The sequence below is a fragment of the Phocoena sinus genome, chromosome 9, assembly GCF_008692025.1.
Source record: "Phocoena sinus isolate mPhoSin1 chromosome 9, mPhoSin1.pri, whole genome shotgun sequence".
Classification (NCBI taxonomy): Eukaryota; Metazoa; Chordata; class Mammalia; order Artiodactyla; family Phocoenidae; genus Phocoena; species Phocoena sinus.
This window is the reverse complement of record NC_045771.1, coordinates 55386608-55413136: the sequence shown is the minus strand read 5'-3', so window position 1 is coordinate 55413136 and position 26529 is coordinate 55386608. Positions and strand designations below refer to the sequence as shown.

At 38.6% G+C, this 26529-nt stretch overlaps 1 protein-coding gene across 3 annotated transcripts in view; it reads right to left on the bottom strand.

The window, feature by feature from the left end:
* The window catches only part of CDK14 (cyclin dependent kinase 14), a 595562-nt gene that overhangs the window by 60177 nt on the left and 508856 nt on the right, over positions 1–26529 (bottom strand). For all 3 annotated transcript variants that reach the window (XM_032642400.1, XM_032642402.1, XM_032642401.1), the window contains one exon: positions 21502–21645. In XM_032642400.1, coding sequence (XP_032498291.1) covers positions 21530–21645 — 116 coding nt within the window. In that variant the 3' untranslated portion in view covers positions 21502–21529. The remainder of the gene's footprint in view (positions 1–21501; positions 21646–26529) is intronic.

The window sequence follows — 26529 nt, the reverse complement described above, 5'->3', positions numbered from 1 at the left end:
AAACGACTTCATCCTCAAAAGAATTCTAAAGATGAAGAAACTTTTGCTCACATCTGAATTTCCTCCCTCTCCAAGAAACTGATGGAGAAAAAGTATGGTAAGAAGTGGCAAGTGGAGACACTAAAATTTGGATGTCGGGCTGATTCACTTGATCTCTGAAGGGCAGATTCCCTTTTCAGGGAATTGGAAATGCTGACCAAGAGTGATGTCTGGTCTTTTTTCTTATGACAAATCAAGGGACAAGTCAACTTCGTTTCCACTGCATGGACCAGAGAAGCAGGGAAAGTCAGAATCAAGGCAAGTAAAAGATGGAGAAGGAGAGAGAGTGTGTTCGTACTTCAGTCCCTCTATGGGCTTCTAGTTTATGCCCAAGGCCCAGTTTTATTTTTGTTCTTGGTTCCATAAGCATCTTGTATCCTTTTACTCTCCCATTTTATTAAAATGAAGAAAGGAAGGACAAGAAACGTAGCACAGCCTCTTGCCTTTTGAGACACAGCACATTCTGTCTATGGAATATGTATCTCTCTAAATAATTCTACTTCTTACCTATCAAAAAGAAAAAAAAAGAAATCTAGCACAGTCATGGTAATAAGTTTGAAAATAAGTTGTCATTAATATACATAAAATCTGTTCATGCTACAAAAGTATCACTAACATAAGAAAAAAAACCTCTTTAAAAGAACAGTACAGACAATATTTTTGGTGGGTTTAAAGAAAGTGAAAGAGAATACAAATATACGCATTACGGAAAGAATTCCCAATGTCTACTACTTTTCTACCCTTAGGATTGTCAACTCACTATGTCAATCCAGTGGCAGTCACAGGATTTAAAGGTTTTATTGAACTTTCTTCACTAACTTAAAAGATAAATCTCAAATGCCATCTATTTAAATGTGTGCCCCTTTTTACGTTGCATTTTAGCAAGAGGTTGTAAGAAATACACCTTACAAAAAAATCTGGCCATGGCAAACCTATAACAAGACTTCAAACATATGTACTTCTCCACACCAATCACAAAATGGGCTTTTATAAGTTTCTTTCTCCAAAAATAAATAAGAGAAAGTAATAAAAAAAGATAAAGCCTTCATACAGAATTGCAGCAATTATATCCCCACAGCTACACTATAACCCAAAAGTTTGCAAAGGCTTTGATTATTGAACCATGGCTGAAGTGAATAATTTGCTTTTCACTAGGAAAACAAGCACATTCATTCTCACCACAATGGAGAGAGGCAGTTTTAATTAAACCTTATCAAAAGATGAATAAAGAATAAATTCAATACCCATTCCATAGAACTCTATTTTCATCTGTTTAGTTTAAGCTTGCCATGTTCATGCAATAATTATCCACTGTCCAAGGAACGCTGGAGTTGTGTTAATGTTGGTAAAGATTTAATTAGCTCAATTATCTGGAGAATATTGAATTGAGGCTCAGCACAGTACAAATTTCTTCAGGCTTTATACATACCTCTGATCAAAATACATGAAACTGAAATCTCAGTGTACAAAAGACTCTAACTTCAACAATTCTACTATTGAAACAGTTCCATACTTCATAATTTTATTATTCCAACTAAAAAAAATACCACAATATAAGTCTTTAGAAGTAGAACTCATAAGTGAAGGCTTATCTTGGTGCAAGAGTGTATGTGTGTTTGTGCGCACGCCCGTGCCCACCAGTGCATACAGTTAACTTCCTGAATGTGTAAATATGTTTTTAGAAAGTTAATTAAATTTTCCTTTTAGATAAATATTAACACCCAAAGTCCAGTCCTTTTGAAAAATTTTTTCTTTTCAATGGAGTCTACATATATTATCTTTTTCTCGGAAAATGAGGCATTTAAAAAGCATTGAAAGCGCAATAACACAGACAACTGTTTCAATCTGTCAGACACCAGGGACAGACAGTAGGGTTCATTTTAGAGAACAGATTGGCCCCCAGCGGCCTGACCTTCCTGGTGGGAAAGAGAACATAGTGCTGTGCTTGACAAGCTCAGCAACAAAGAGGTATATTCAGGTCCCCCCAGTTCAGACACGCTTCTCACAGGGAAAAATGCAAAGCAGGAGAAAGAAATGCACCACTTCCAGCAAAGCAGAGTTTACTCAGATCAGAGACCAGCAACTCACCACAACAAAATATAACGTATTTAGGAAAGTAGCAAGCACCATTTTATTCACTCACTTTTAACTTCAGAAAGCTCTTATCTGGCCATTGTCAGTGTCTTAGCTTTCAACCTCACCTGTGATCCAAGCTCACTGGCATTATCACATCAATTGAAACTCCCAAATATGATTATCCTGATAAAGGTTTTCTTAACTACTCGACCCATGAAGACAGCACAAATTTTCTCTTAGAAGCTGGCTCATGCTAGTTTCAAAGTAAGCACGTCACAGGTTTTGCCTTTATTTTGAAACTCAGATGGATATTTCCTTGTCTTTTAGACCCTTAGATAAACAGACTTTTCATTACTCATTTTAATTTTGAATGTGTGCAGGGTCTTCTACGCAGGTCTCCAAGTGAGCCAAAAATCCAGCAAAAGGATCAACAACAATAAAAAAAATCCATAAAGCAATATCCTTAATTTAAAAAAAATCTGAAGCTAAATTCGTTGCTATGTGTAAATACACATGTTTCCTAATTTCTAAGGTCAAGTTTTATTGTATATCCTGCTTGATCAGCTACAAGCAATGTTTAGTTTGTATGTTTTGAATTATACATATAATGTGGTAAGATACCACATTTTTTGAAGCTTTAAGCTCCACATAGAAGACCATAAGTTTAAAAGGCACTCACAACTGGCCACATTATCCTTATAAACAAATACATTGCTAATTTTTAAAACTCCCATTCTGTGTTTTGAGTACATACTTTCCTGAACTATAAGGATTATGGGTATTTAACTACAAACCAACTAGTGAAGTTGAAATAAGCCCTGATTTCTGACCCATGAATACTGTGATGATGTACTATATAAGCAGGTATTACAGATACACACTCCTCACTACAGACGTGTAGACTATTAGAAAAACTTATGGTAAAGAGTAGACCATTGCATACTGTCTAGTTCTTCTTGGGTTAGGAAAGAAGGCATCTTTTTGAAAACTGGACACAGACCATAATCATAAACTCATGTTGCCAGATAAAAGATAACGTTGGTTGGGTGGTGAGAAAACTTGCTCTGCTTAGTGGTCTAAATAACTTGTCTTAACGTTAAACACTTCAACCTCAGAACATTTTGTAAGGAAACAGGGCAAAAATGATGCATGACAATCACAAATTGTATCTGCCACTTTTTTTTTCTTTGAACCAGCTTTTCTGGGAATTACATTAAGGCCTTCGTTGAGGTGGCAAAGAAAGACACAAGTACGGGTTGGTTTTACCTCGTTTTTGCTAGTGTGCAAACGCTTTTATGGTGTGACTCACTCAGTGTGGCTCGAAAAGACACCCTTGGAACTTCAGAGTATTCTGTGCAAGAACAAAGGGTGCTTGGGTTCAGTCTGCAACACGAGTCATTTTTACCACACAAATTCCCTTCTTTTGTGCTGGCGAAGGGGGATACTTTGAGCCCTTTGGGTTTAGAAGATCTTCAAACAGACAATAGTGTGCAAACAACGCTCGAGAACATAACTTTACGAGAACAACCTCAAGGCTGAGACCAAGGCTTTGAGAAAGGCTCCTTCAGCAGATTTCCTTCTGCTCTTCACCCTGAACAAAGCCTGCCTGACAATACTGAAATCTCTTTCTTTCTTTGGATTAAACCCCCTTGGCAGGAAAAGTATGCAAATGCTATCTGTGGCTCCCCTGTCAAAGGCTACTCTCACCGGCTATCTTTTCTGTGTCTGGCTCTCCAGCAGACCATCTACCCCCTGACATGGAGTCCAGCCTTCCAATTCAACATCTTTCACTGCTCTGACAGTCAGCTCCCTGGGCCCGCCACTGCCTCTAAAAGGGGCTCATTTAGTCGTAATTAACGATTCCCTGCATATTTCCTAAGGTATGGTAATTGTGCTAAATGCCAACAAGTGAAGCATTCATTCTCCTTCTCATTTAAATCTTTTTTCCCCCTCAGCAGTCTCCCTCCCTCTGCCTTCTTTTTACCTCACACCACCACAAACCCCTCGCCACACACACACTTTTCTTTTTTCTACTCCTCTCTGGTAACATTTCAAGTAAAGAGATGGAATGAAGGTGGAAATTGGAAACTACAGGAAAACAGTTCAAAAAGCAAAGCTGACTAAATGGTGAAGGAGCGCATGAGAAGTCACAAAGAAACTGAAAGAGAGTTAAAAATGAGAGATTGTTTTCGTTGACACAAATATATAAATATATGCAAATACATATATTTGAATATTATTTATGTAAAATGACCACATAATAAGCTGGTTTCAGGTCCCAAATATGTTGTGTACACACAAAGTATAAAAATCTTACAAATTCATTTCTGGACACATACATTTTCTTCTCAAAATTGATTTTCACCCTGCGTTGCAAATAAAAGGTACAAATAAAAGGTAATGATTTTGTCTCACCAGCCTCTCTTCTTTATCTTTAAGTCGCAGACGAGAGAGAGAAGGTCAAAAATCTTAATTTCTGACCTCTTGCAAACATTTCAAGTCCTGGCAAGTGGGCAGTGGGCCAACGAGGACTGTATTATGTTCTTTCAGGCTGACCAAGGCTACCGTGATCAGGAGATGTTTTCTCTGCTACACCAGGGGAATATCAGTTTAACGTATTTCCTTTGTTATTTCCCCTTACACATAAATTTTACACATACAAGAAGAATTAGTCTACTCTTTTCACATTATCACATGTATTTCTCCATGTTATTTGCCTTTATGACCATCGTTTTTTTTATTCTTGAATTTTATTTATTTTTACACAGCAGGTTCGTATTAGTTATCTATTTTATACACATTAGTGTATATATGTCAATCCCAATCTCCCAATTCAGACTGCATAACATTCCATCCAGTTTGGTATACTTAATCTACTTAGTATTTCCTTTTTAAAAATATTTAAGTGGTCTATTCTAAAAAACTTATGCTCAATCTGTCTTATTTTAGCTGTCTTAACATTTTTTCTTTGCCATTATTATCATCATCATCAAAAAAAGTTACTGAATTACTAAACATTAGGTAGTTTTAAGAACTTGGTTAGACTCACTTTAAGACCTTCAAATAATTAACAGTTTGTTTGGATTTAGGCAAAAATGGACATGAAAACTAGAGTTAACTCTTAAAGTTCATAAACATCAGTATGAATTTATTCATGAAAACACTTTTGCACACCTACAGAGTGCTAAGCATATTACAAGTTAGACCATGACAATACTAAATTTTTTAAAATATTTATTCACTTATTTGGCTGCACTGGGTCTTAGCTGCAGCATGCAGGATCTTTTTAGTTGCAACATGTGGGATCTTTTTTTTTTTTTTTTTTTTTAGTTGCGGCATGCGGGATCTAGTTCCCTGACCAGGTATTGAACCCAGGTCACCTGCATTGGGAGAGCGGAGTCTTAACCACTGGACCACCAGGAAAGTCCCAAGATACTAAATTCTTAAACATTTCTTTCAACTTCAAAAATTGTCTTACATTTTTATCCTTGGAAAATCTGTTATCTCATTCTTTAGTTTTTGCATTGCCCCTAAATGTTGTCAGTGTGTCTTAATATATGGAATTTTACATATCCACAGAAGTTAAATTAAGGGGGTCATTATTCATTTTACAAAAAATATGCTAACAAAGAAGGCATATTCTTTCAAATAAAATAATGAATTTATGCATAATTTTTCAAGAAACACATTTATGTACATGTTGAAAAATGCACACTAAAGGAGCCATACCCATAATAGATTCACAGAATTTCAGGACTGGAGAATGAATAGGTTTTCAGCCAAAGAGAAGGGTAAGTGTTGGTACAATTTCTAATATTCTAATATTATGTTAATATAAGTATGAATGGAGTTTTACACATTTCTTTACTTGTTTTCAAGACATGATCTACCATAATAAGAAGTTCAAAGAAAAGGAAAAATATCACGTCTTCTTTCAAGGTTATTATATGATCCCAAAAGGATCTACCAGCTTTAAGATATTTTGACTCTCCTATGTCTGACCAGGAAGTCATATATATCGCCCGCCCCCTGGGCAATCACATTAAAATCCAAACTCTTTAGCATGTCATTCCAGCCCTGTCACAATCTAGCTTCAAATCACTTTTCAGTCCCATCTCTTCTCACTCCACCATCCCCACATCTTTCAGCTTTATCAGACCCTTCCTTAGGATGCTGCACTTTGTGACATGGCTTTGCTCAAAGTGTTTCTCTAGTCCCTCCTTTTGTTCAATCTCTTCTTTTTTCTTTTTTTTTTTAAAGGGACATTTGGTTGGGTTGGGTCTTTGTTGCTGTGCACAGGCTTTCTCTGGTTGCAGTGAGTGGTGGCTACTCTTCATTGCAGTGCGCAGGCTTCTCATTGTGGTGGCTTCTCTTGTTGCGGAGCACAGGCTCTAGGCACGCTGACTACAGTAGTTGTTGCACGCGGGCTCTAGAGTGCAGGCTCAGTAGTTGTGGCTCACGGGCCCTAGAACGCAGGCTCAGTAGTTGTGGCGCACAGGCTTAGTTGCTCTGCAGCATGTGGGATCTTCCTGGACCAGGGATCGAACCTGTGTCCCCTGCATTGGCAGGTAGATTCTTAACCACTGCGCCACCAGGGAAGTCCCCCAAATCTCTGCTTTTGTGAAATTTTCTCAAGCCCCTCTCACAGAATTAATTTTTACCTTATTTGTCCTCCCATGTAGCTTTATGAAAATATACTGTAGCCTTTATCACCCTTCAATTTATATGTTTGTATCTATGTCTCTCAACTGTGATTGTCTTGAAGCTAAAAAACAGTTTTATTTACTACTACTTAGAACAGCACCAAGATAATGGCTACTGAAAAAATACTTGTTGAAAGAACAGAAGATTATGTTATGGTGAGTAAGGCAGACATTCACTCCATTTAAAAATATTTAAGGGACATAAATTATATGCAATACGAGGTGATGGAGACAAAATTGGGAAATAAGGATAAATCAGTAAACAAATGCCTATATTCTGAGATCTAGACGCTAATGGGTAAGATGGACAAATACCAGGGGTCTTCAATACAGAGGGGCTGAAACTCTAGCTTTGTTCTCAACATGTGTAAAATAGCCATACATTTATTTGTGGAATAAAGGTATGTGAAAATGTGCTCGACATTACTAATTATCAGGGAAATGCAAACCAAAATCACAATGAGACATCACTTCATACCCGTTAGAATGACTAGCATCAAAAAGAGATAACAGGGGGCTTCCCTGGTGGTGCAGTGGTTGAGAGTCCACCTGCCGATGCAGGGGACATGGGTTCGTGCCCCGGTCTGGGAAGATCCCACATGCCGCAGAGCGGCTGGTCCCGTGAGCCACGGCCGCTGAGCTTGCGCGTCCGGAGCCTGTGCTCCGCAACAGGAGAGGCCACAACAGTGAGAGGCCCGCGTACCGCAAAAAAAAAAAAAAAAGAGATAACAGGGACTTCCCTGGTGGTGCAGTGGTTAAGAATCTGCCTGCCAGTGCAGGGAACATGGGTTTGATCCCTGGTTCAGGAAGATCCCACATGCTGCAGAACAACTAAGCCTGTCTGCCACAACTACTAAGCCTGCACTCTACAGCCCACAAGCCACGACTACTGAAGCCTGCATGCCTAGAGCCTGTGCTCCGCAACAACAGAAGCCATCGCGGTGAGAAGCCCACGCACTGCAACGAAGAGTAGCCCTTGCTCGCCGCAACTAGAGAAAGCCTGCGCACAGCAACGAAGACCCAACACAGCCAAAAAATAAATAAATAGATAGATAAATAAATTTATTTATTTAAAAAAAAAGAGTTAAAAAAATACAACCCTAATCTGACTTCTACTCATGCTGAGTAGTTACTTTCAATTCTGAACCCCATAATGCACTCAGATTTCCATGAGCTATCTCAAGGTAGTGGGCAGGGAGGGAAAAGACCTGAGTCCATTCTCCTGAAAGAAGTTGAACGTACACTGAGTCTGCTCAGGACGCTGTACAGAAAGTCCTCCCAAGTCCTATAAACAAGCTATGTAAAACAGCCTGATGATTTAGTACTGTAGGATCAGAGCCTCACCATTAGGTAAGGTCAAACCTAATGCATATAAAAAAGGGAAAGTTACAGCCCCCCAAAGTAATATACAGCAAAAGTCTTTTAAGAGTTAGTCTTCTAATCATCAAGGACACAGATTTAAATGGCACTCAACTGTAATTTTCAGATGACATCTGTGTGAACAAGAATTGGGATTTTATTCACTGTACTCCAGAAAAACTGAGATAGTCAATTAGACGGATAGAACGGGAATAACTCTGTAGAGCAAAACAAAAAAATTGCAATGAAGAGTAATTTATTCAAGGGGGAAAATGTTACCAGCAAAATTAGCATATTAGAATTAATGCATGACACTATGGGTATAGAGCAGCAGCTCTCACACTTTTGGGTCTTAAGGACTCTTTATACACTTGAAAATTATAAAGGACACCCCCAGAGCGTTCGTTTATATGGATTATAGCTGTTGGTGTTTACCATATTTGATATTAAAATTGATAATTTAAAATATTAATTCATTAAAAATAACCCAATTGCATGTTAACATAAAAGCACTATTTTAATAAAATAACCATATTTTCCAAACAGAATTAGCAAGAGGGGTGGCACTGCTTTACAATTATGCAAAACTTTTAAATATCTGGCTGAATAGCAGACAGATGGGTTCTCCTATCTGTTTCTGCGTTCAGTCTGTTCTACGATATGTTATTATGGTTGCTGCAACTGAAGAAAATACCGCCTCTCACAGATATGTAGTTGGAAAAGAAAGAAGTATTTTAATAGCCCTTTCAGGTAATTGTGGATATATATTCTTTTATATTATAACAAAACACAACAAGTGGTAGTTTCTTAAAGATTAGTTGCACTGGGAAATTTGAAACCGTATCAATGAATTCTTCATACTCTGCTACTTTAAAATCTATTGGTTTATTTTGCACTTTCAGTGAGTATTTTACCCAGGCAATGATTTTCTACAATCAGGCACTGGTCATTTGGAAAGTATTGATTCAATGGGTTATACAGCTCTTTTGAACGTTGACACATTTCACTATACAATTTCAAAAAAATCACATTTGCTTATGTCACTACCCATCTCACTTGAAAAATATTTGGAAAGTTGTCAAGCCCACAGTGGCAAATAAAAGTTTTCTATGGTTTCCCCAAATTCTAATTTTCTACTGAAAGCTTTAATTTTATCTTAGGCAGCAAATGCTATTGGTTGTTTTCCTGGGGTGACAGACTCACTTCTTGTTCATTTTTTTTTTTTTTCTTGTTCATTTTTAAGAAACGTCTGCCAAATACCCAAGTCTGAAAAACCATAACCGATAACCACTGTCAGTCAGTCATCCCTTAAAGACCATGTTTCAGGGAAAAACAGCCAGTTCCCCTTGCAACTCAAACACCTGCCCACAGCTTTCCCTTGAGAAAACCAGAGTAATTAGGTACACAGTGGAGATGGTTTATGTAAACTTCCCATTTAGTCACACTGAATATTAAGAAGACATTTACTCAAAGGGTGAGCTTTAATAAAATTAATAATCTTAACTGCTTCATCAAGAACATTATTAAGTGAAACTGTGTTTTAAAAACAATTACCATTGTGTGGCGGTAGAGAAAACAGTGCCTAGGAAGACAGTTTGGTGCCACTGCCTTGATTCATGCTAAGGAGCCAGCGGTTTTACTTCCATTGCTTTTGCACCATTTGTGCAAATGTCAACACAGTGCAAAAGGCAAAGACCAGTTTAATATTATTAAGGAAACAGTTTTGACCCCCATGGAACTTCTGGGGATCCCCAGGGTATATGGACCACACGTTGAGAACTACTGATAAAGAAGACAATTATAAGGATGCCATTTCTTTTCTTTGGAACTAGGGAACTTATCTAAGGGGAACCCATAAATCTGACTGTGAAACTTTCAACAACAAGGTCACTCAATCCATAGAGCTGTGGAAATATTCAACAAAGGGAATGATAAATATAATGTCAGTATGTATCAGATATTATTTTAGTTGATGGAGAGGAGATTAACTGAGAAGAAGGCAAAATAGCGGAGAGTCTACGATGTCCATGAATGCAGAGCTGACTTTGGAAAGCCAAGGTGAGGGCAGAGCATGGAGGAAAGAGTGAGAAATGAGACCAGGTATGAACAAAGGCCACTAGTCACCTCCGGCTCTGCATGGCTGGACTCCTTCATCTGGCCCATCTTGAGATGTAAGGGCATCTTACTTCAAGCTTCTGAGACTGTGAAGTCCTTGGGAAGACAACTAGACCCAATCCTCTTATTAAAAATTTTATTGACAGTGTTTTCTTTCATAATAGTTGACTTATTCATTTTTCTAATAAATCTGTCAGTTATTAACAAATTGAGTTACTGTGGAAGAATAAAACATCTTAACTTTAGATGAGCTATTTCAAAAGTCTTTCATAGGGCTTCCCTGGTGGCGCAGTGGTTGAGAATCTGCCTGCCAATGCAGTGGACACAGGTTCGAGCCCTGGTCTGGGAAGATCCCACATGCCACGGAGCAACTAGGCCCGTGAGCCACAACTACTGAGCCTGCACGTCTGGAGCCTGTGCTCCCAACAAGAGAGGCCGCGATAGTGAGAGGCCCACGCACCGCGATGAAGAGTGGCTCCCGCTTGCTGCAACTAGAGAAAGCCCTTGCACAGAAACGAAGACCTAACACAGCCAAAAATAAATAAATAAATAAATTTAAAAAAAAAAAAAAAAAAAAAAAAAAAAAGTCTTTCATAATTTTTTTTAAAGGCCAGCTCCTGGACCACACAATAAAGCTCCCAAATAAGGGGATGAGTGGATTCACACTGATGTTTAAATTTTTAGATTTGACAAAAGTAATGCAGTATATCTTGACAGCTATATTCAGTAACTTAATGCTAAGCTTTTCATGCTGAATACAGAACAGAATGAATTTTCCACCAATGTTTCCACTAGGAGATTTTAGGATTCTTATTCACTTAAGACAGCAATCTGAGGCCGCTTGATAAAACAAGCACTGGTTATTTCATAACTGCCTCATAAAATGTCTCAGTATTTAAGAGAAAAGAAAAGTCAGGACAAAAACATTTTGAAAATATATGTTATAATCAAAATCTGGATGCTAAGTAAACATCCTTTAGTGTTCAGCCAGAAAGACTTGCAGCTGTGGCATCTGTGACTTAAAATAACAGAATAAAGATCTCCATGTAAAAGATAAATAATATCGTAAAAGTTTCTTATCAAAAGAAAATACATTTTCTGATGGAATTTATGTAGGAAAAAGCTTTACACTAAAGCCCATTTAATGCATTGTAAAAAATACTGAAGCCTTTAAATTTGGAGTTTGGTTTGAGTACATGCTAGGCGATATTATTTTCTGTTTTGCCACTACATTCTCTTTTTACAAATTGCAGATTAATTCTTCTTGTAAGGACACTTTTTTATTTTAGTTTTGTTTGTAACTATGCTACTGTAAGTTGTTGACTTTATGATAAAATATCAAATTCTATCCAGATGAACTGACAACTAGGCTCCAGTTTCATTACTGGAGAGCTGCTCCTTTAAAAAAAAAGATTAAAGTTTTCACATTATACCAAAATATGATATAGTCATATTCTAAAATATACATGTATATTTTAACATGGATTCAATCTAAATCTCCCAAAGGGCAAACGCTCTCCTCTATAAATGAGATTTCATGAGAATCTGGAACCCTGGTTTGATTGTGTAGCCTAGCTAAGCACTGAAGATAAACACCAAGCCTGTTATAATTCAGTATGCAACTGAGCTAGTCTTCCACACCAGCAGAGGAAAAAGAAAAAAAAAAAAAATCCCGTTATTTTCTAAAGTTGCCCATCTCTATCCGTTTGTCGAGTTGCCACAATTGCCCAGATAAAACATTTGAGAGTATGTCAGCTTTAATTAATGTAACATGACCTGATCATTTCCACAGTTAAGAATAAAGAAGTTTGCATTCTTTAAATCCAAAGCGCAACCTGGAGATTATGCAAAATTGCTTCATTCATAGTCCACACTCCTCTGCTCATGTCAGAAGGACAGCATTTGTCCCCTCTAGTGATAAACAAATTATACATGAAATCAATTCCACTTCACAATCATTTTCCCTATTGGGTATTATCTTTCCTTCTCTGCTCCCTCCAGTTAAGCCCGCATCCTGTAACTTGCTAATGAGCTGGGGGCTTTCTGTTCCAGGTGGCACCCCCTGCCTCGAAGTCATGACATTTCCCATTTCGAATGCTGCTGGCATTTTTCGACAGCTCCTGCTAACTAGCCTTTTTGACCTGCACTAAGAGGAACTCATCTGATCGAATCCTCTAACCTGCCAATCATTCCAGCAAATGATCTTCACAGTCACTCCCAAGGCAGGAATGGAAAAAAAAAAAAGGAAATGCGAGTGAGAGAATGAGGGAGTAGGCAAGCGGCTGCCTCTGCAGCTACCTAATGAGAATGCTTTAAGTCTCTGAGGCAGCGGAAACACTGAAAAACTGGTGGGAAAATTAGGACACAACTGAATGCCTGGCTCTGTAATTACTGACTTCTTTCCATCCTGAGATCATTTTGAGAGCAACACCTCTGAGATGTGCCAGTTTCTAAAGAACACACAAGAACACCCTACCTTATGTAGAGAAAATAGATTTATTTCTCCTGCCACTATCAATATGCAATTCTCATAATCCCACTCTGTCAAACAGCATCCTTTGCAGAATTAATTATGTGCTGTAAGCTTGTTAAGTGTGCATTTGTAAACTAGGGATGATTATCATGTTGGCCACAGTGAAGAAAGGACCTCTTTTTTTTTCCCCAGGCATATTTTAAATGTTGCCACCATTTAGAGGGTGTTGATTTTCACATGCTTACATAAAAACAAATAGGTATGGTGAAAGTTGGCATTGGGCTCAGGGAGGATTTAACACTGACAACATAGGATAATCTGGACATTCTTGATTTTAATGAAGGTAAAATAATTTTTGTTCCTTCCAGATTTTTCTTGCCTATGCACAATCAGTTTATTTAGTGGGTTCCCAGCCCACAGAATAACCCAATACTTTAGGAAAAAAGATCTACTACATGGATCTTTGGCAATGGATCACAATTCTAGATATCTTAACATGAAGTAGATTTGTTGACCAAGGAATGATACAATATAATTACATGTGATCATTACACCATTTATATAATGTAAAATAAATACTGTACATGATTTAATTGTACATGATAATCACACATCTTTCCCCATTTATAGTAATTAGGCCAATAGCCCCATTTACAGTAATTATTATATGTAATTGAGGGCATTTTACTAATTGCATTGAAAATGATAATCCAGAGCAATTAAAAATCCAAGGGCACTATACATAATGCAAACTACATTAAAAGAATGGTGGTAATTTAAAGGGAAAAAATTCAGCCAAGTATGGAATTTAAGAGTACAGTATTAGATTCCATGCTTGGCATGCCCGCTAATATTTTTTATGAGATCAATTTCTCAAACTTGTGTACTGTTTCTGTTCTAGATCTTGTACACTATTTCATCAGCTGGAGAAGTTATCCTTTGTTTAATCTATGACGTTCTAACAACTCTAGGACTGTTGAAAAATTATTCTATTTGGCTGTGTGAGTGTACAGTGTGTGTGTGTGTCTGTGTGTGTGTGGGGGGGGGGAGAGGAAACAGCTATCCTAAATTCCAAAGGAGACCCACTAAATTATTCATTTGCACAACCAATTTGATGTTCTTAAAAGCTTTATTCATTGAAGCATCTCAGAGTATTGCAAACATTTTGTTAAATATACTTGTAATAATTTAGCTAAAATGTTTAACTTTGTTAGACTTGAAATACATTCGGGTTGTGGTTTTCATCACATTTGCTATCTGTCTAGAATTTTAATGTGTCTAAGGACCGAATCCCTGGCTTTTGTCCCAGGGCCCCAGTGTCTATCTCTCCTGGATCCCACTCCCCTATTTCTACCCAGACAAAGCTCGTCTGTGAGGAGCATCTCAGGAGTGATGAGCATTTGTGGGACAATGGCAATAGTTTCAAGCTTTTTTTTTGCCTTCTCTTCTCGACATTGTCATTTAGACATTGTCCTCTATGCATTCAAATGTCATCCCAGACCATCAGCCCACTTCAACTCAAACAGCCTCCTTTTATGCTCAGACACTTCTTAGAGTATCCGCAGACCACAAAGACTGTCTAGTGGGACTCAGCTGCTATCCTGGTATTAATAATACAATACAGTGCACTTAGGGCATAGACGATTCCCTCTGTATCCCAAATTCATAAGAATCAACATTAAATGAAAAGGAAAAATAGAGCACCTGAACTGATTATAGTTATATGTAATTGTTAACTTCATAATAGCTTGGCCAAGCATTCTAATAGGTATCTTGCTAGTAGCCATATCACATCTATGCCCACTACTTATAAGAAAGCTTCACTCATGTTATGCTGCTGGCTAAATAGTCCCTAAGAAATTAATTTCGGTTTTAAAAAGACAGAAGATGCAAGTTGCAGGGCTATTCTCACCCCCCGCCCCCAACACCGGCCCACTATCCTCAGTTTGAAAGCTCATCTGACCTGGAAACATTGAATCTCAAAAACATAGCCAATTTTTGAGCATCTGTGGGCTGATGAACCAATTTGTGGAGCATCAAACAAGTTTCTTCTCTTTTAGCCGTTTTGCTTTTAAAAACTCTCAGTCAGAGAAGGGTAAGGGAAAAGCAAGGACAAAAACCCCTCTATTTTTAATGTAAAAAATATCACTCTGAATTCTTTGTTTTTAAGAAAAACACACTGAAATATTTAAAGGTAATGGAGCATCGTGTGAGGAAAAACTGTGTATGTGCACACATTTGTGTGTCTGTGTGAGAAAGAGAGAGAGGGGGAGAAAGAATATGATAGAGCAAATGTAGTAAAATGCTAACATTTGGGGAAAGTGGATGTTGTGTATCAGCCATTCTTTGTACTACTCCTGCAACTTTTCTGTAAATCTGAAATTACATCAATATAGAGAAAAATAAATACTTTAAAAAATGCACTCTGGATGAATGAAGCATGATATATTAAACTTTCTTTTCATTCTGATTTGTGACAACCCAGGACAGAATTAAGCAAATTAGATAGTAAAGGACTTAGTCTTTGGCAAACCCCTTCACAGGGCTGGTGGACGGGGTGTGGGGTACAGATGAGAGGAGACCCAAAGGAAGGCCAGAGGGGCAGAGAAGGAACAGGGAGAAGAGAAGAGTCAAACTTCCTTAGTCCATTATTTTGCTAAGTAGTGGATTTAGAGGACATAATAGACTCTCTTGGGCAAAGGGGAAGCTAAGGAAAGGAGGGTGGAGAAACTAAACCACATTCCAGCCTTTTCTCAATCAAATGTTCACAAACGTAGTCTGCATGTGTATGGTTCGAAGCACTGTCAAGTTCCTGAATAATATATATTTCTTAATCTGCAGCAACGTAGAGGTAACGACAAAAACCAGGGATTCTTTAAATAAAACCTGCGAGGAACACTAAGGTTTGTTTCTCCCTCTGCCTGTTGTTATTTCCACAACTACTGCTGTCAACTACATGAGACAACAGAGATAATAAACAGAGATAAAACTGTAGTTTGATAGGAAAAAAATTTGCAGAGTCATGCAGAAAATAACAGTTCTAGCAGGAGAAAAATAATAAATCTTTCTGCTACTGAAAGAAAACTAGATCCAACACTTGAATTTCTTATACTGTGATAAGTACTAATGGGTGTTATCTCCTTTTGTGTCTACAGTTGAGAAGACGCAACATGGCTTAAAAAGACCGTTAGTCAAAAATAGCACACATTGAGGATGTTGTTACTCCATGAAAACTGGAGTTTCCCTCTATACTTGTCTGATTTTTCCCTTGGTAGTGTACAGGCCAGGCAAGTGCCTTCCATCTATACTGCTTGCTTTCCTAGAAGCTTCAGAGACTGCTAAGCCCAGAGCCCTCTTCTGAGGGGTTCCTTAAGGAAAGGTTGGCCACACAGTTCACAGCTCAGCTGACTGGACACACCCAACAGCCTTGCTCAAAGCCTTGTTCTCTCTCCATGATGATGGCTACACCAATCAGAGCTGCTCTGGACTGGAGGAGGGTCTGAATCTGAAGAAAAGAGCTTGGCTATAGACTGCCCCAGGAATAGAGGGACAAGAGAAGCAATGATAAGCAGGATTCATGAATAAGCAGAAACAAGTCAGCAAAAGCCACGAGATGAAGAGAAGATAAAAGTACTGTTAGTCAATGCAGGGACAGAAGAGGTCACAGCATGACGGAGAGCTAGAGGGCGCTGTTTCTCCAGGGGCAGGTACCAGAGTTGAGATGGCGGTTGAGTTTGACAGCAGACAAACCAAAGCTCCTGTGGATCCTGACGGACATTCAGGATTTGTGAGCCCTGCCATGCAGCTTTAAGAAGTCTAAGGACTGTCCACCTGTTCTTCCTTACTTCTCTCAGTTATCTCAACAAAGACCACCATCCCTGAGGAAACCGCACCATGTTTCCTTCCCCCGAAAGATCCCCACGCCCGCTTCCTCGTGATGGCTCCTGTCCCTGTGACACAGCGCTTTCTGTGGCTCTCAGTCATCCGTCTCTGTCCCACTCACTTTGCCACCTGCCTCTTTCCTCACTTGAGTGTCTCTCTTCCGCAAACGTTTTGAGCTTCTCTGAAGTGGCTATATTCTAGAACTGAAACATATTTTTACTGATTGAATTCAGTTCAATTTTCCTGATTCCTCAAAGGCAGGCAGGAGAAATGCTCTTCACCCGTGCTGTCCAGCAGAACGTTCTATGATGCTGGAAAGGTCCTCGCTCTGTCCTGTCCCTATGGTGGCCACTAGTCATGGTGGGTAATGAGCACTTGAAACGTGGTACTGCTACTGGGGGAACAAGGTTGTAATTTAGTTAGTTTTTTTTTTTTTTTTTTTTTTTTTTTGCGGTACGTGGGCCTCTCACTGTTGTGGCCTCTCCTGTTGCAGAGCACAGGCTCCGGACGCGCAGGCTGAGCAGCCATGGCTCACGGGCCCAGCCACTCCGCGGCATGTGGGATATTCCCGGACCGGGGCACGAACCCATGTCCCCTGCATTGGCAGGCAGACTCTCAACCACTGCGCCACCAGGGAAGCCCTAGTTTAATTTTAATTAATTAAAAATGAACTTAAAATAGCTACACGTGGCTAGTGGTTACCCTGTTGGACAGCACAACTTTATATTAATCTTCCTTAAAAAAAAGGGAAGGGAAAGGAAGGGATGGCTTTTCCTATTTTGTCTTTATCCAGTCCTGGCCCAAATAAGTTGATTATTTTACTTCATAAATGTACAATTCTTAAATAGTTACCGAACAGGTCATAATATGTGGTTCAAAGGTTACCTACATCAACATCCTTTGGGGTTCTTTAAAATGCGGAAGACCCCAGGACCCTGGATTTTTAAAAACTCACCAGGGGTTTTGGCACTGCCCCCCACTTCCCCAGGGTGTGTGAACACCTCTCTAATGAACATTCAGTTAGCGATGCCAGAGACTCTTAAGCACCAATGAATTATATTTTGCCTGGAGTTCGGTTTTTTAAAAAATCTTTCTCTTATTTAATTAAAATTCTTGAGCAATTTATGCATCCTACTGTTTACCTGGCAGCCTACTTTTAGGAAATTATTGCTTGATGACTGAGTCAGACAGAAAGAGTCTACCACGTTTTTTTTTCATTTTCACATGATACTTAAATAACATTGATTAGCAAAGATAATATACTAGAAAGCAAGGAGAGGGTCACCAAAATATGCATGCAGTAACTTCTTGCACTTGAACCAAATACAGTTTTTTCATGCACCAGACAGGTATTTCTATATTTATTATGAATTTAATAGGGTTTGAAGACCAATTGATTCATTAAAAAGAGATGTTCCATAATGAGCATATACCATTTCAGGAAAATTATAAAACATCTGTCTAAAAGATTAGAGGCCATTCTTAACCCCTGTATTCAGCAAAAGGAGAGCAGACAAGAGTGACTGTGCACTTCCTCTCTCCATTTAGAATAACTGGAAAATTAAGCTCAGCCTGGGGGTGTATTCAGTATCACTGTGCACAAATATAAGTGATACTAATGGATGTGATATTCAATATAGTTTCCGGTCTTTCCCTTAGGGAAAATTTGTATGCATATTTAAGGCTCTCTCAGACTTTAGGAAAGTCCTATCCTGTAATGCTGATAAAAAGGGTGGGGACAATCTATGCAATCTGTAGTCTATTCATATCTTTAGAGGATAACAAACTGTAGGAAGCACAGTATCTTGATCATCCATTGGCTGCATTTTTAAAACTTAGGTGCATGTGGTTTTCTTTTCGTTTCATTTGGTTACAAGACTCTGAAACCAAAATTGCTCTCTGCTGCAAAGAAAAATGCTTCTCATTAGCTTTTCCAGTAAGGCCAGTTTATGTAAATCCAGGATTATTAACTAAATAACTGAAGTGACCTTAGTATATACAAGTTTAGAAACAATTTGGCATTGTGGTATAAGAGAAAATTTAGGACTTGAAACGTTCCTCTCTACTCAGTCCTCCGTCATTTCAAAACCAGAAGTGATACAATGCATTTTCCACATTTACCTCTGTGTAATTCTCCAGAGAGGTGGCTAAAATGCTAGGTTACAGTCTTAGGCTCTCTGAGCCCTCAACCTCTTGCCCCTTCCTCTCCTTCCCAATCTCTCTGGGCTTTACAAAGAACTGGGGCATTTGAGGAAAATTTAAGATGCCTCCGCTTGTTCTAAACTGTTAGTTAATTCATCAACAACAAAATCAAAATCTAGGGAATTACATATTTTCTTTATGAATACCCTTATTTATGTAGACTTTTTGTTTGTTTGTTTGTTTGCGGTACGCGAGCCTCTCATTGTTGTGGCCTCTCCCGTTGCCGAGCACAGGCTCTGGATGCGCAGGCTCAGCGGCCACGGCTCACGGGCCCAGCTGCTCCGCGGTATGTGGAATCTTCCCGGACTGGGGCACGAACCCATGTCCCCTGCATTGGCAGGCGGACTCTCAACCACTGCACCACCAGGGAAGCCCTATGTAGACTTTTGACTCTATAATGTCTCCAATATAGACACTGGTATTCAGCTATTGATTACAATCAGCTCCACTGTGCAGGATGTATTAGGCCAATATATAGGCTATGCTATTTCATCTCTAAGATGAACCCATTTGATTAAAAGAAAACCCTACAAAGGTGAAAAATTAAAATGATTTCCTTTTTTGCTGACTGACAGAAAACTCTTAAAATCCAGCTTCCATGCAGCTTTTCTAAGAAAAAGAAATTTAGATGTTTCCTTAATATAATGTTGAATCAAACTGAGGTATCTGGATTTTGAAGAAAACAACAAAGGCAGTAATAATATTAAAGCTTTAAAAGTTGATGTGAAAAAGACAAAATTCATAGAGAACATATTTCTAGTATTATTAGATAATTCTAGAGGAAGAGGTTCTAGATAATACCCTTGAATCTAGTTTTAAAAACGTACTACAAAGAAAAAACATCTTTGTAAAGGCTTTTAAATACTGATGACTGTAGTTCCGAGCAGCTTTTTAAAATCTCTTTTCACTTAGCAGTTTTTCAGACCTTATGGGAAATGCTTCTATCCAGTGAGCATGATTTGATTTACATGGCAAGGCTGACCTGACACATTCTAGCCGTTTTGACTGGCCAGGCTCAGGTCAGAGAGATCTCAAAAGAGCAGAGAAGAAAGGACACAGCCCTGCGATGGAAATTCAGGCTTGCTTGTGTGTATGTGTGTATGAGGCAGCAGCACAAATAAGGTCCAATTTTTGTTTTGTTCTACTGAATTGGCTAAGGGATTTATAAAGTCAGGGGCTCTCGTTATGGTAATGCAGGTCAAATACTCTCAATAGCATCTGCTGCAACCCTCATGAATTAAAACCATTCTCAGAACCAGGAGGTAACTGGTCAAAAACTCAGCCCCACTCTTTGTCTGACCAATTGAAGTGAGAGTACAAATGCTACTGGGTGAATAAAGTTGTGCTTCCGGGTAACTTTTTATCCAATAGGGAGAAATAACCAGAAGAATGAAGAATCTTACATATGAAATAGCAAGTCTACTAGTAACATTTCCCGACTGGCATTTATACACCATCTTTTATCAATCTGGGAATCTTTTCTCCAATCATTCATAAATCACCACCATACTCCTGAGAGGCCAAAATTGACCTCCACATTGAGCATACACAAAAGCTAAGTCCAAATGTATTGACTAATCACCCACAAGACAATGTGGACATGTAATCTGCTGACAGTTCAGCCTGTTAACATTTCACATTAAGAGAGAGAGGAAGGAAGAGGAGCCCTTGCGATGCTGTCTGTATCTTTCAATTCACTGGAACATTTAATTCCTGAACAGCCACACAAGCAAGTAACAATATGGGCTAGCAAATAAAAAGCCTTCCCCACAAAAAAGTTGGTTCTTTGTTTGCTTCAGAGTTATGTTGCATTAAATGAAAAGATATATATAGGCGTAAACTTCCAAAAAACCCAGACATTTCCAACTGGCACTAAAGACACAGCCTTTTCAGAAGTTGCCATCTTATGCTTGTTTCTGTAAAGCCTGTGTGATGACCGGGACAGGCCGACAGGCTCAGAGACTATCTCGTTTAGGTTCTGCTTTATGTAAAATCTGCAGAATAGCAGAGGCCAAAGAATCAAATAGGAAAAAAAAAAGTAAATAAATGCTTCGCCACAATAAGGTCTGTACTAGGGGCCACCCAGGAATTAGAAATGAGTTAAGTGGCCCAAATGGCCACTAAGCTAAACTAGGGAGCCCATGTCCTTTCCAAAGGAGGCAGCCACAGTTCAGTTACATACACAAACTTCTGGCAGGAATGTGAGTTTAATGTTGCCAGAGCTGCTGATTTCTCAAGAAAAGCCGGAAACCCAGACTTTGTGTAAAATCTCCTCATTTTAAAATGGGAGCAACCAAGGAAAAAAATTGTGTGGGCCACACAAAGCAGGTCTGTGGCTTAAATATCCTCCGAGGTTAACCATTTTCTAGCCTCTATGAAGGATGGGTGAGTAGTGAAATGATCTGCTTATGACTAAAATGGTTTGCTTATAACTACATAAATAAAGGACCATTGTGGTTAGACTCCAGCAAGTACCTAAAAATACAGAAATGACTGACAGCACTCCGCCTCACTAGAATCTGTAATGAATGCCATAACAAACATAAGAGATTCATAAGATACTAAGGAAAAAATAAGTCTGAAATATTTCATTTGAAAGATTGACTCAATGTCTTTTCACAATTACTTTCCAAGTAAAGTAGGTCATCTTACCTGTGCTCTCTTGAGACTGCTGTGAGCATCAGTGCTTGCTATTTGATAGACTTTTGCCATAACTATTGTTTTTCCCAAAGCCCCGCATACTTTCTCCAGCTTCTGGTTGCAATCTTACATTTGGGACGGTAAAAATAGAGGACACTGTGGACAGAATGAAAAGTTTTCATTTACATATTTATAGGTGTATTTAGAATCTTTTCTTTCAAAATTGGAGGCTGAGATGCAATGCTGGATGTCCCACACATAAAACATCATGGTATGCGTTGGTCTTTGAAATGTCAAGTCGTCACAGCCACACACACACACACTCACACAGATTTACACACACATATGACAGGATAGTCTGCCTTCCCCTCCAAGCCACAGCTCTGCTGATCTCTCACACTTCTCTGATCTAGAACAGTAAGCTTGAATTTGGAAACAACATATTTTGCCCTTTCTTTGTGCATTCTTTCATTCATTCTTTGAAGAAATATTTATTGAGCCCCACACTGTTCTAGGTTTTCAGAATCCTGTAGTGTATCAATCAGAATGAAAAGAAACCCTGGTTTTTGTAGATTCCACTTAGGGGAGACAGATGATAAACACTGAGATGAATATATCAACTAGTTGTAAGTGTTTTGAAGAATAATAAAGCAGGAAGAGAAACAGGAAGTGCTGGGGTGGAAGCAGGTCAGTGAAGGCTTCCCAGGTAAAGGTACCTGTGAGCAGAGACCCAAAAAGGTGAGAGGGCAAGTCATGCACAGATCTAGAGCAAGAGCAAGCACGAACTGAAGAAAGAAGAAACAGCAAAGCCTCTCTAAGGAGCAAGAGAAGGAGCAGGCAAACAGTCAGACGGCTATTGTAGAAACACAGGTGAAGGAAGACAGTGAGTGACGTGGGGCAGTGATGGCAGTGGAGAAGTGAGGATGGTCTATTGATCTATTTTGAAGGTAGCATCAACAGGGTCTACAGAAGAACCGGGTTTGGGTATGACAAAAGAAGAGGAGTCAAGGGTATCTTCCAACAACTGGAAGAATGACATTGCCCCTTATTAACGAGGTGAAGACTATAAAATGAGCAAGTCTAAGGGAAAAGATAAGGAACTCAGTTCTGGTAATATGAAGTTAGAAACGCCTACTAGACGTCCAAATGGAGATGTTAAGTAGTCAGCTGGTATATGCAAGTCTGGAGTCAGGGAAGATGGGACTGGAGATTGAAATTTGGAAGCTGTCAGTGTACACAGATGACATCTAAATCACGAGATTAAATGAGATCATCTAGGCTCTAGGGAACATATGTAGATAGGAAGATCTGAGGATTAAGCCCCAGGGCACTCTAAGAGTGAGAGGTCTGGCAGATGAGAAATCTGCAAAGGAGTATGAAAAGGAATGTTTAGGGAGGCAAAAGGAAAATGTCCTGTCCTGGAATCCAAGTGAAGGAAATGTTACTACGAGGAGACAGTGGTCAATTGTGATGAATTATGCTGATGGATCAAGATGAGGGCTGGCGAAAGACCAATGGATAGAGACGAAAACCAGCAGTTGTGGAATCTTGGGTATAAAAGCTCGGCTCAAAAGGATTCAAGAGAGAATGGAAGTCTAGAAACCAGAGCAGCAAACATGTTAGAACAGGGTGTGTTTTCTTTTTAAAAAGATGGCATGGAGCTCCATTAATGGCATAATGTTGCTTTAGGGTAATATATGGGACATATATAGGAATAAGAAACCCTACCAACATTAGAGCTGAAAGGTCCTTAGGGATCACTGTGTCTCTATATGAGAAATTGGGAACCCACAGAAACTAAGGCACTTCTCCAAAGCTGCCCAGCTAGTTAACAGCGGAGCTGAAGCTGGAATCCAGGTGGTCTGATTCCCAGTTCAGTGCTCTTCACACTGCACCAATTTGTTGGCCTTGTTTCACTGCAGATCTGAGTTTTGTGAATTAGCAAATGAATGTAATAAAATCAAGGACTCTACGCTATGAAGTGTATTTTGTTCATTTACTTTGACAAGCGTGGTTCAGCTTCAATAATTTATGTAACTTGATAGTATACACAGGAGAATGCCCTTTGGTGTATTTGGGAAAAATGATGAATTTCTTCTAAATCAGCCCTCCATTTACTTCCCTGCAATTAAATCTTTGTGAAGAAGTGGGGCAAGGCTGTTCGGGTTTTGGGATAGAGGGAGAATGACAGGGTGCCACTAGAATTAGCCAGCTTTAACCGCCAGATCTCCAGGTAACTGTAACATAATTCTTGCTTGATGAATTTATAATTCCTGCTTCAGTGGCACACTAATACATTGCTTCTAAATTTTGGCATTTTGTAAACTGGTGAGGTTTTAAGGACTAGTACAATTAAGAAAGATATTATATTGTTATATGTTCTTCCAAAGCAAATAACAGTCTGGCATCAGCATACAACTTCATTTTTATAAGAATTCATGGAATGACTGCGGTGCTCTGTGTAACCCAGGTTCTAATAACACTTGATACTCCTCTCAAAAGGTCTGATATATTAAAGTAGGCCAAGAAGACTGGAGCCCACTTTGAACTTACTTTTGTTACAATCTTCTCCTTTTACCTGGGTTTGCTTTCTGCTTGCATAAGATTTTCCCTTTGTGGACGTTCTTTAAAAAAAAATGCCATGACCCATCTTTAAGAATGTGACTGCTATGGACTTAACTGTGTCCCTCCAAAATTCATATGCTGAAGCCTTAACCCCTCATGTGATAGTTTTTGGAGATGAGGCCTTTGGGTAGTATTTAGGGTTAGATGAAGTCATGAAGGTGAGGCTCTTAGGATGAAATTAGTGGCTTTATATGAAAAAAATGCGAGAGAGACAGAGAGAGAGAGAGAGAGAGAGAGAGAGAGAGAGAGAGAGAGAGAGAGAGGTGTCACTGTTTCTCTCTCTCTGCCATGTGAAGATACAGGGAGGTGGCTGTCTCATCAGGAAACTTGATTTTGCCGACACCTTGATCTTGGACTTCCCAGCCTTCAGAACTGTGAGAAATAAATGTTTGTTGTTTAAGCCCCGGTCTAAGTTATTTTGTTATTGCATCCTGAATAGACTATGTATTAATGTGAGGCTCCTAAAACTGATTAATAGAAACCATGACTTGGTTGATAAGACAATCCATTTATTGGTTCTGCAACACTTCTTTTCAGATGGATCTCTTTCCAAATCTCCTTGAAAAGGAAGCATATGAGAATACTGGCACTGCTGCTGCTGCTGCTGCCATTTGCCAGGTGGTGAACTTCTACAAGACTCCACACTAATGTAAAATTTAATTTTAAGAATTTCAAGAACTTTTAAATATAGTCTGCAGAATATTAACCTAGATAACAGAGTCACCAAAACCAGTCATTTCACTTAAAAGAACTAGTTCCCAAAGTCTCCAAAGCCTAGGAATTCTTTGTTGTGTAAACATGTTTACAAGAACTACCACGTTGTTCGAAATGGAAATGACTGTGGTATTTAATACTGGGATTGTCCTTTCTTGTGACTGGATTTATGCTTCATAATGATTATCTACTAGACACAGAAATAGCATTTCTGTAACTCAAAATTGTTACCGGAGGCGTTTAGCAGAATCTTGCTTTAAAAATATAATGATTTTTCATCTTTATTCTCCCCCCTTCAAAAGGTTTCACTGCTCCTGATGTTTAACGTTATGCAAAGACGTGTTTCTGCCAATGAATATCGCCTTATGGTTATGCTTCTGCAAATAGCCTGCTGTGAGCTGATAAAGGGATTAATGCAGCCAAAATTCTTAATCTGTGAAATTACAAATTAAATTCTCATATTAAAAATACCACCCTGAGGTATTTTTTGTGGTTTTAATTCCCCTCTGGTGTTCTGCATACATTGTGCTTGTTAATGACAGGGACAAGGCTGTCTCCATTGGCAGCCTGCTGCCAAGTGATAATGTGTAGGCATTTACTTACTGATAGAAACTGGATTTAACCACTGGCTGATAAACTAAGTGCCAAGTGGGTAATAAGTCCATATTAACAGAAAAGTACTACTACAGAATTCAGAATGCATAGACCATCAAAATCCCGGCTTAAACTCAATCATCAAGTCAGATGGGATTGAGATGTCACCAAGGAGGAGTGATATCAAGTTGCAAGTTATACTGAATGGGAAAACAAACCATATGTTTGAGTCTGACGAGCAATAAACTAATGAGTCCACTGGCATCAATTTTTTTTTTTTTTTTTCAGTATGGGAAGATGTGTTACCAATTCATTATTTTTCTATAGGGATTTCATCTTTAATTTTTTTTTAATGGGGATAGCTGTAGTAATGGTCAGTGGGTAGACTTTCAGAAAGGAAGTAGTGCAGAATATGAGATAAATATGGGCTTGGAATATATGAAATACTGAAGAAGATTTCAAAGCATGGGGGAGTAGTGGGTTAATATATCTATAGTTACTTTAGAGTAAAAAAAAGTAATTAGAATTAAATATGAGGTATCAGAAAATATTTAGGGTAGGAATACCCAAGAGCTGTTACTTGGGACTTAGTTCCAAAGTAAAAGGTTATTGTTGTCGAGGAGACTCCAATGCTATCATGGGGGGAAAAAGTCTAAGGGAATAAAGAAATAAATTTTATGTATGTCTATGGTAAGTGATGTGTACACAAGGATTAAAAATGATATAATATCCATCCATATATGCAGTATATTAATTTTTAAGGCAAAAAGAAAAGAGTATGAGGAGAAATATCTTTCACTGGCATTTGGAAAGAATGTATCACCATTGAACAAAAGTGTTCTTACTGCAATAGTGTTTTGCAAAATTTCACAAGAATTTTGTTTCACACTTTGGAAGAAAGATGAGATCCTCCCAGTCATAAATCCTCCCCCAAATATTTAAAATGTAATTGAAAAAGGCTGTGTAAATATGAACACTTTTGTAAAAACAAAACAAAAACCCACCCAGGAATGTGTTTTGTTTTAAAAGATCCAGAGAAGAGCTCTGTATGAATACCAAGAGCATCTGTAGTTGAAATGAATTACATGTCTTCAGTTCTTACATGTC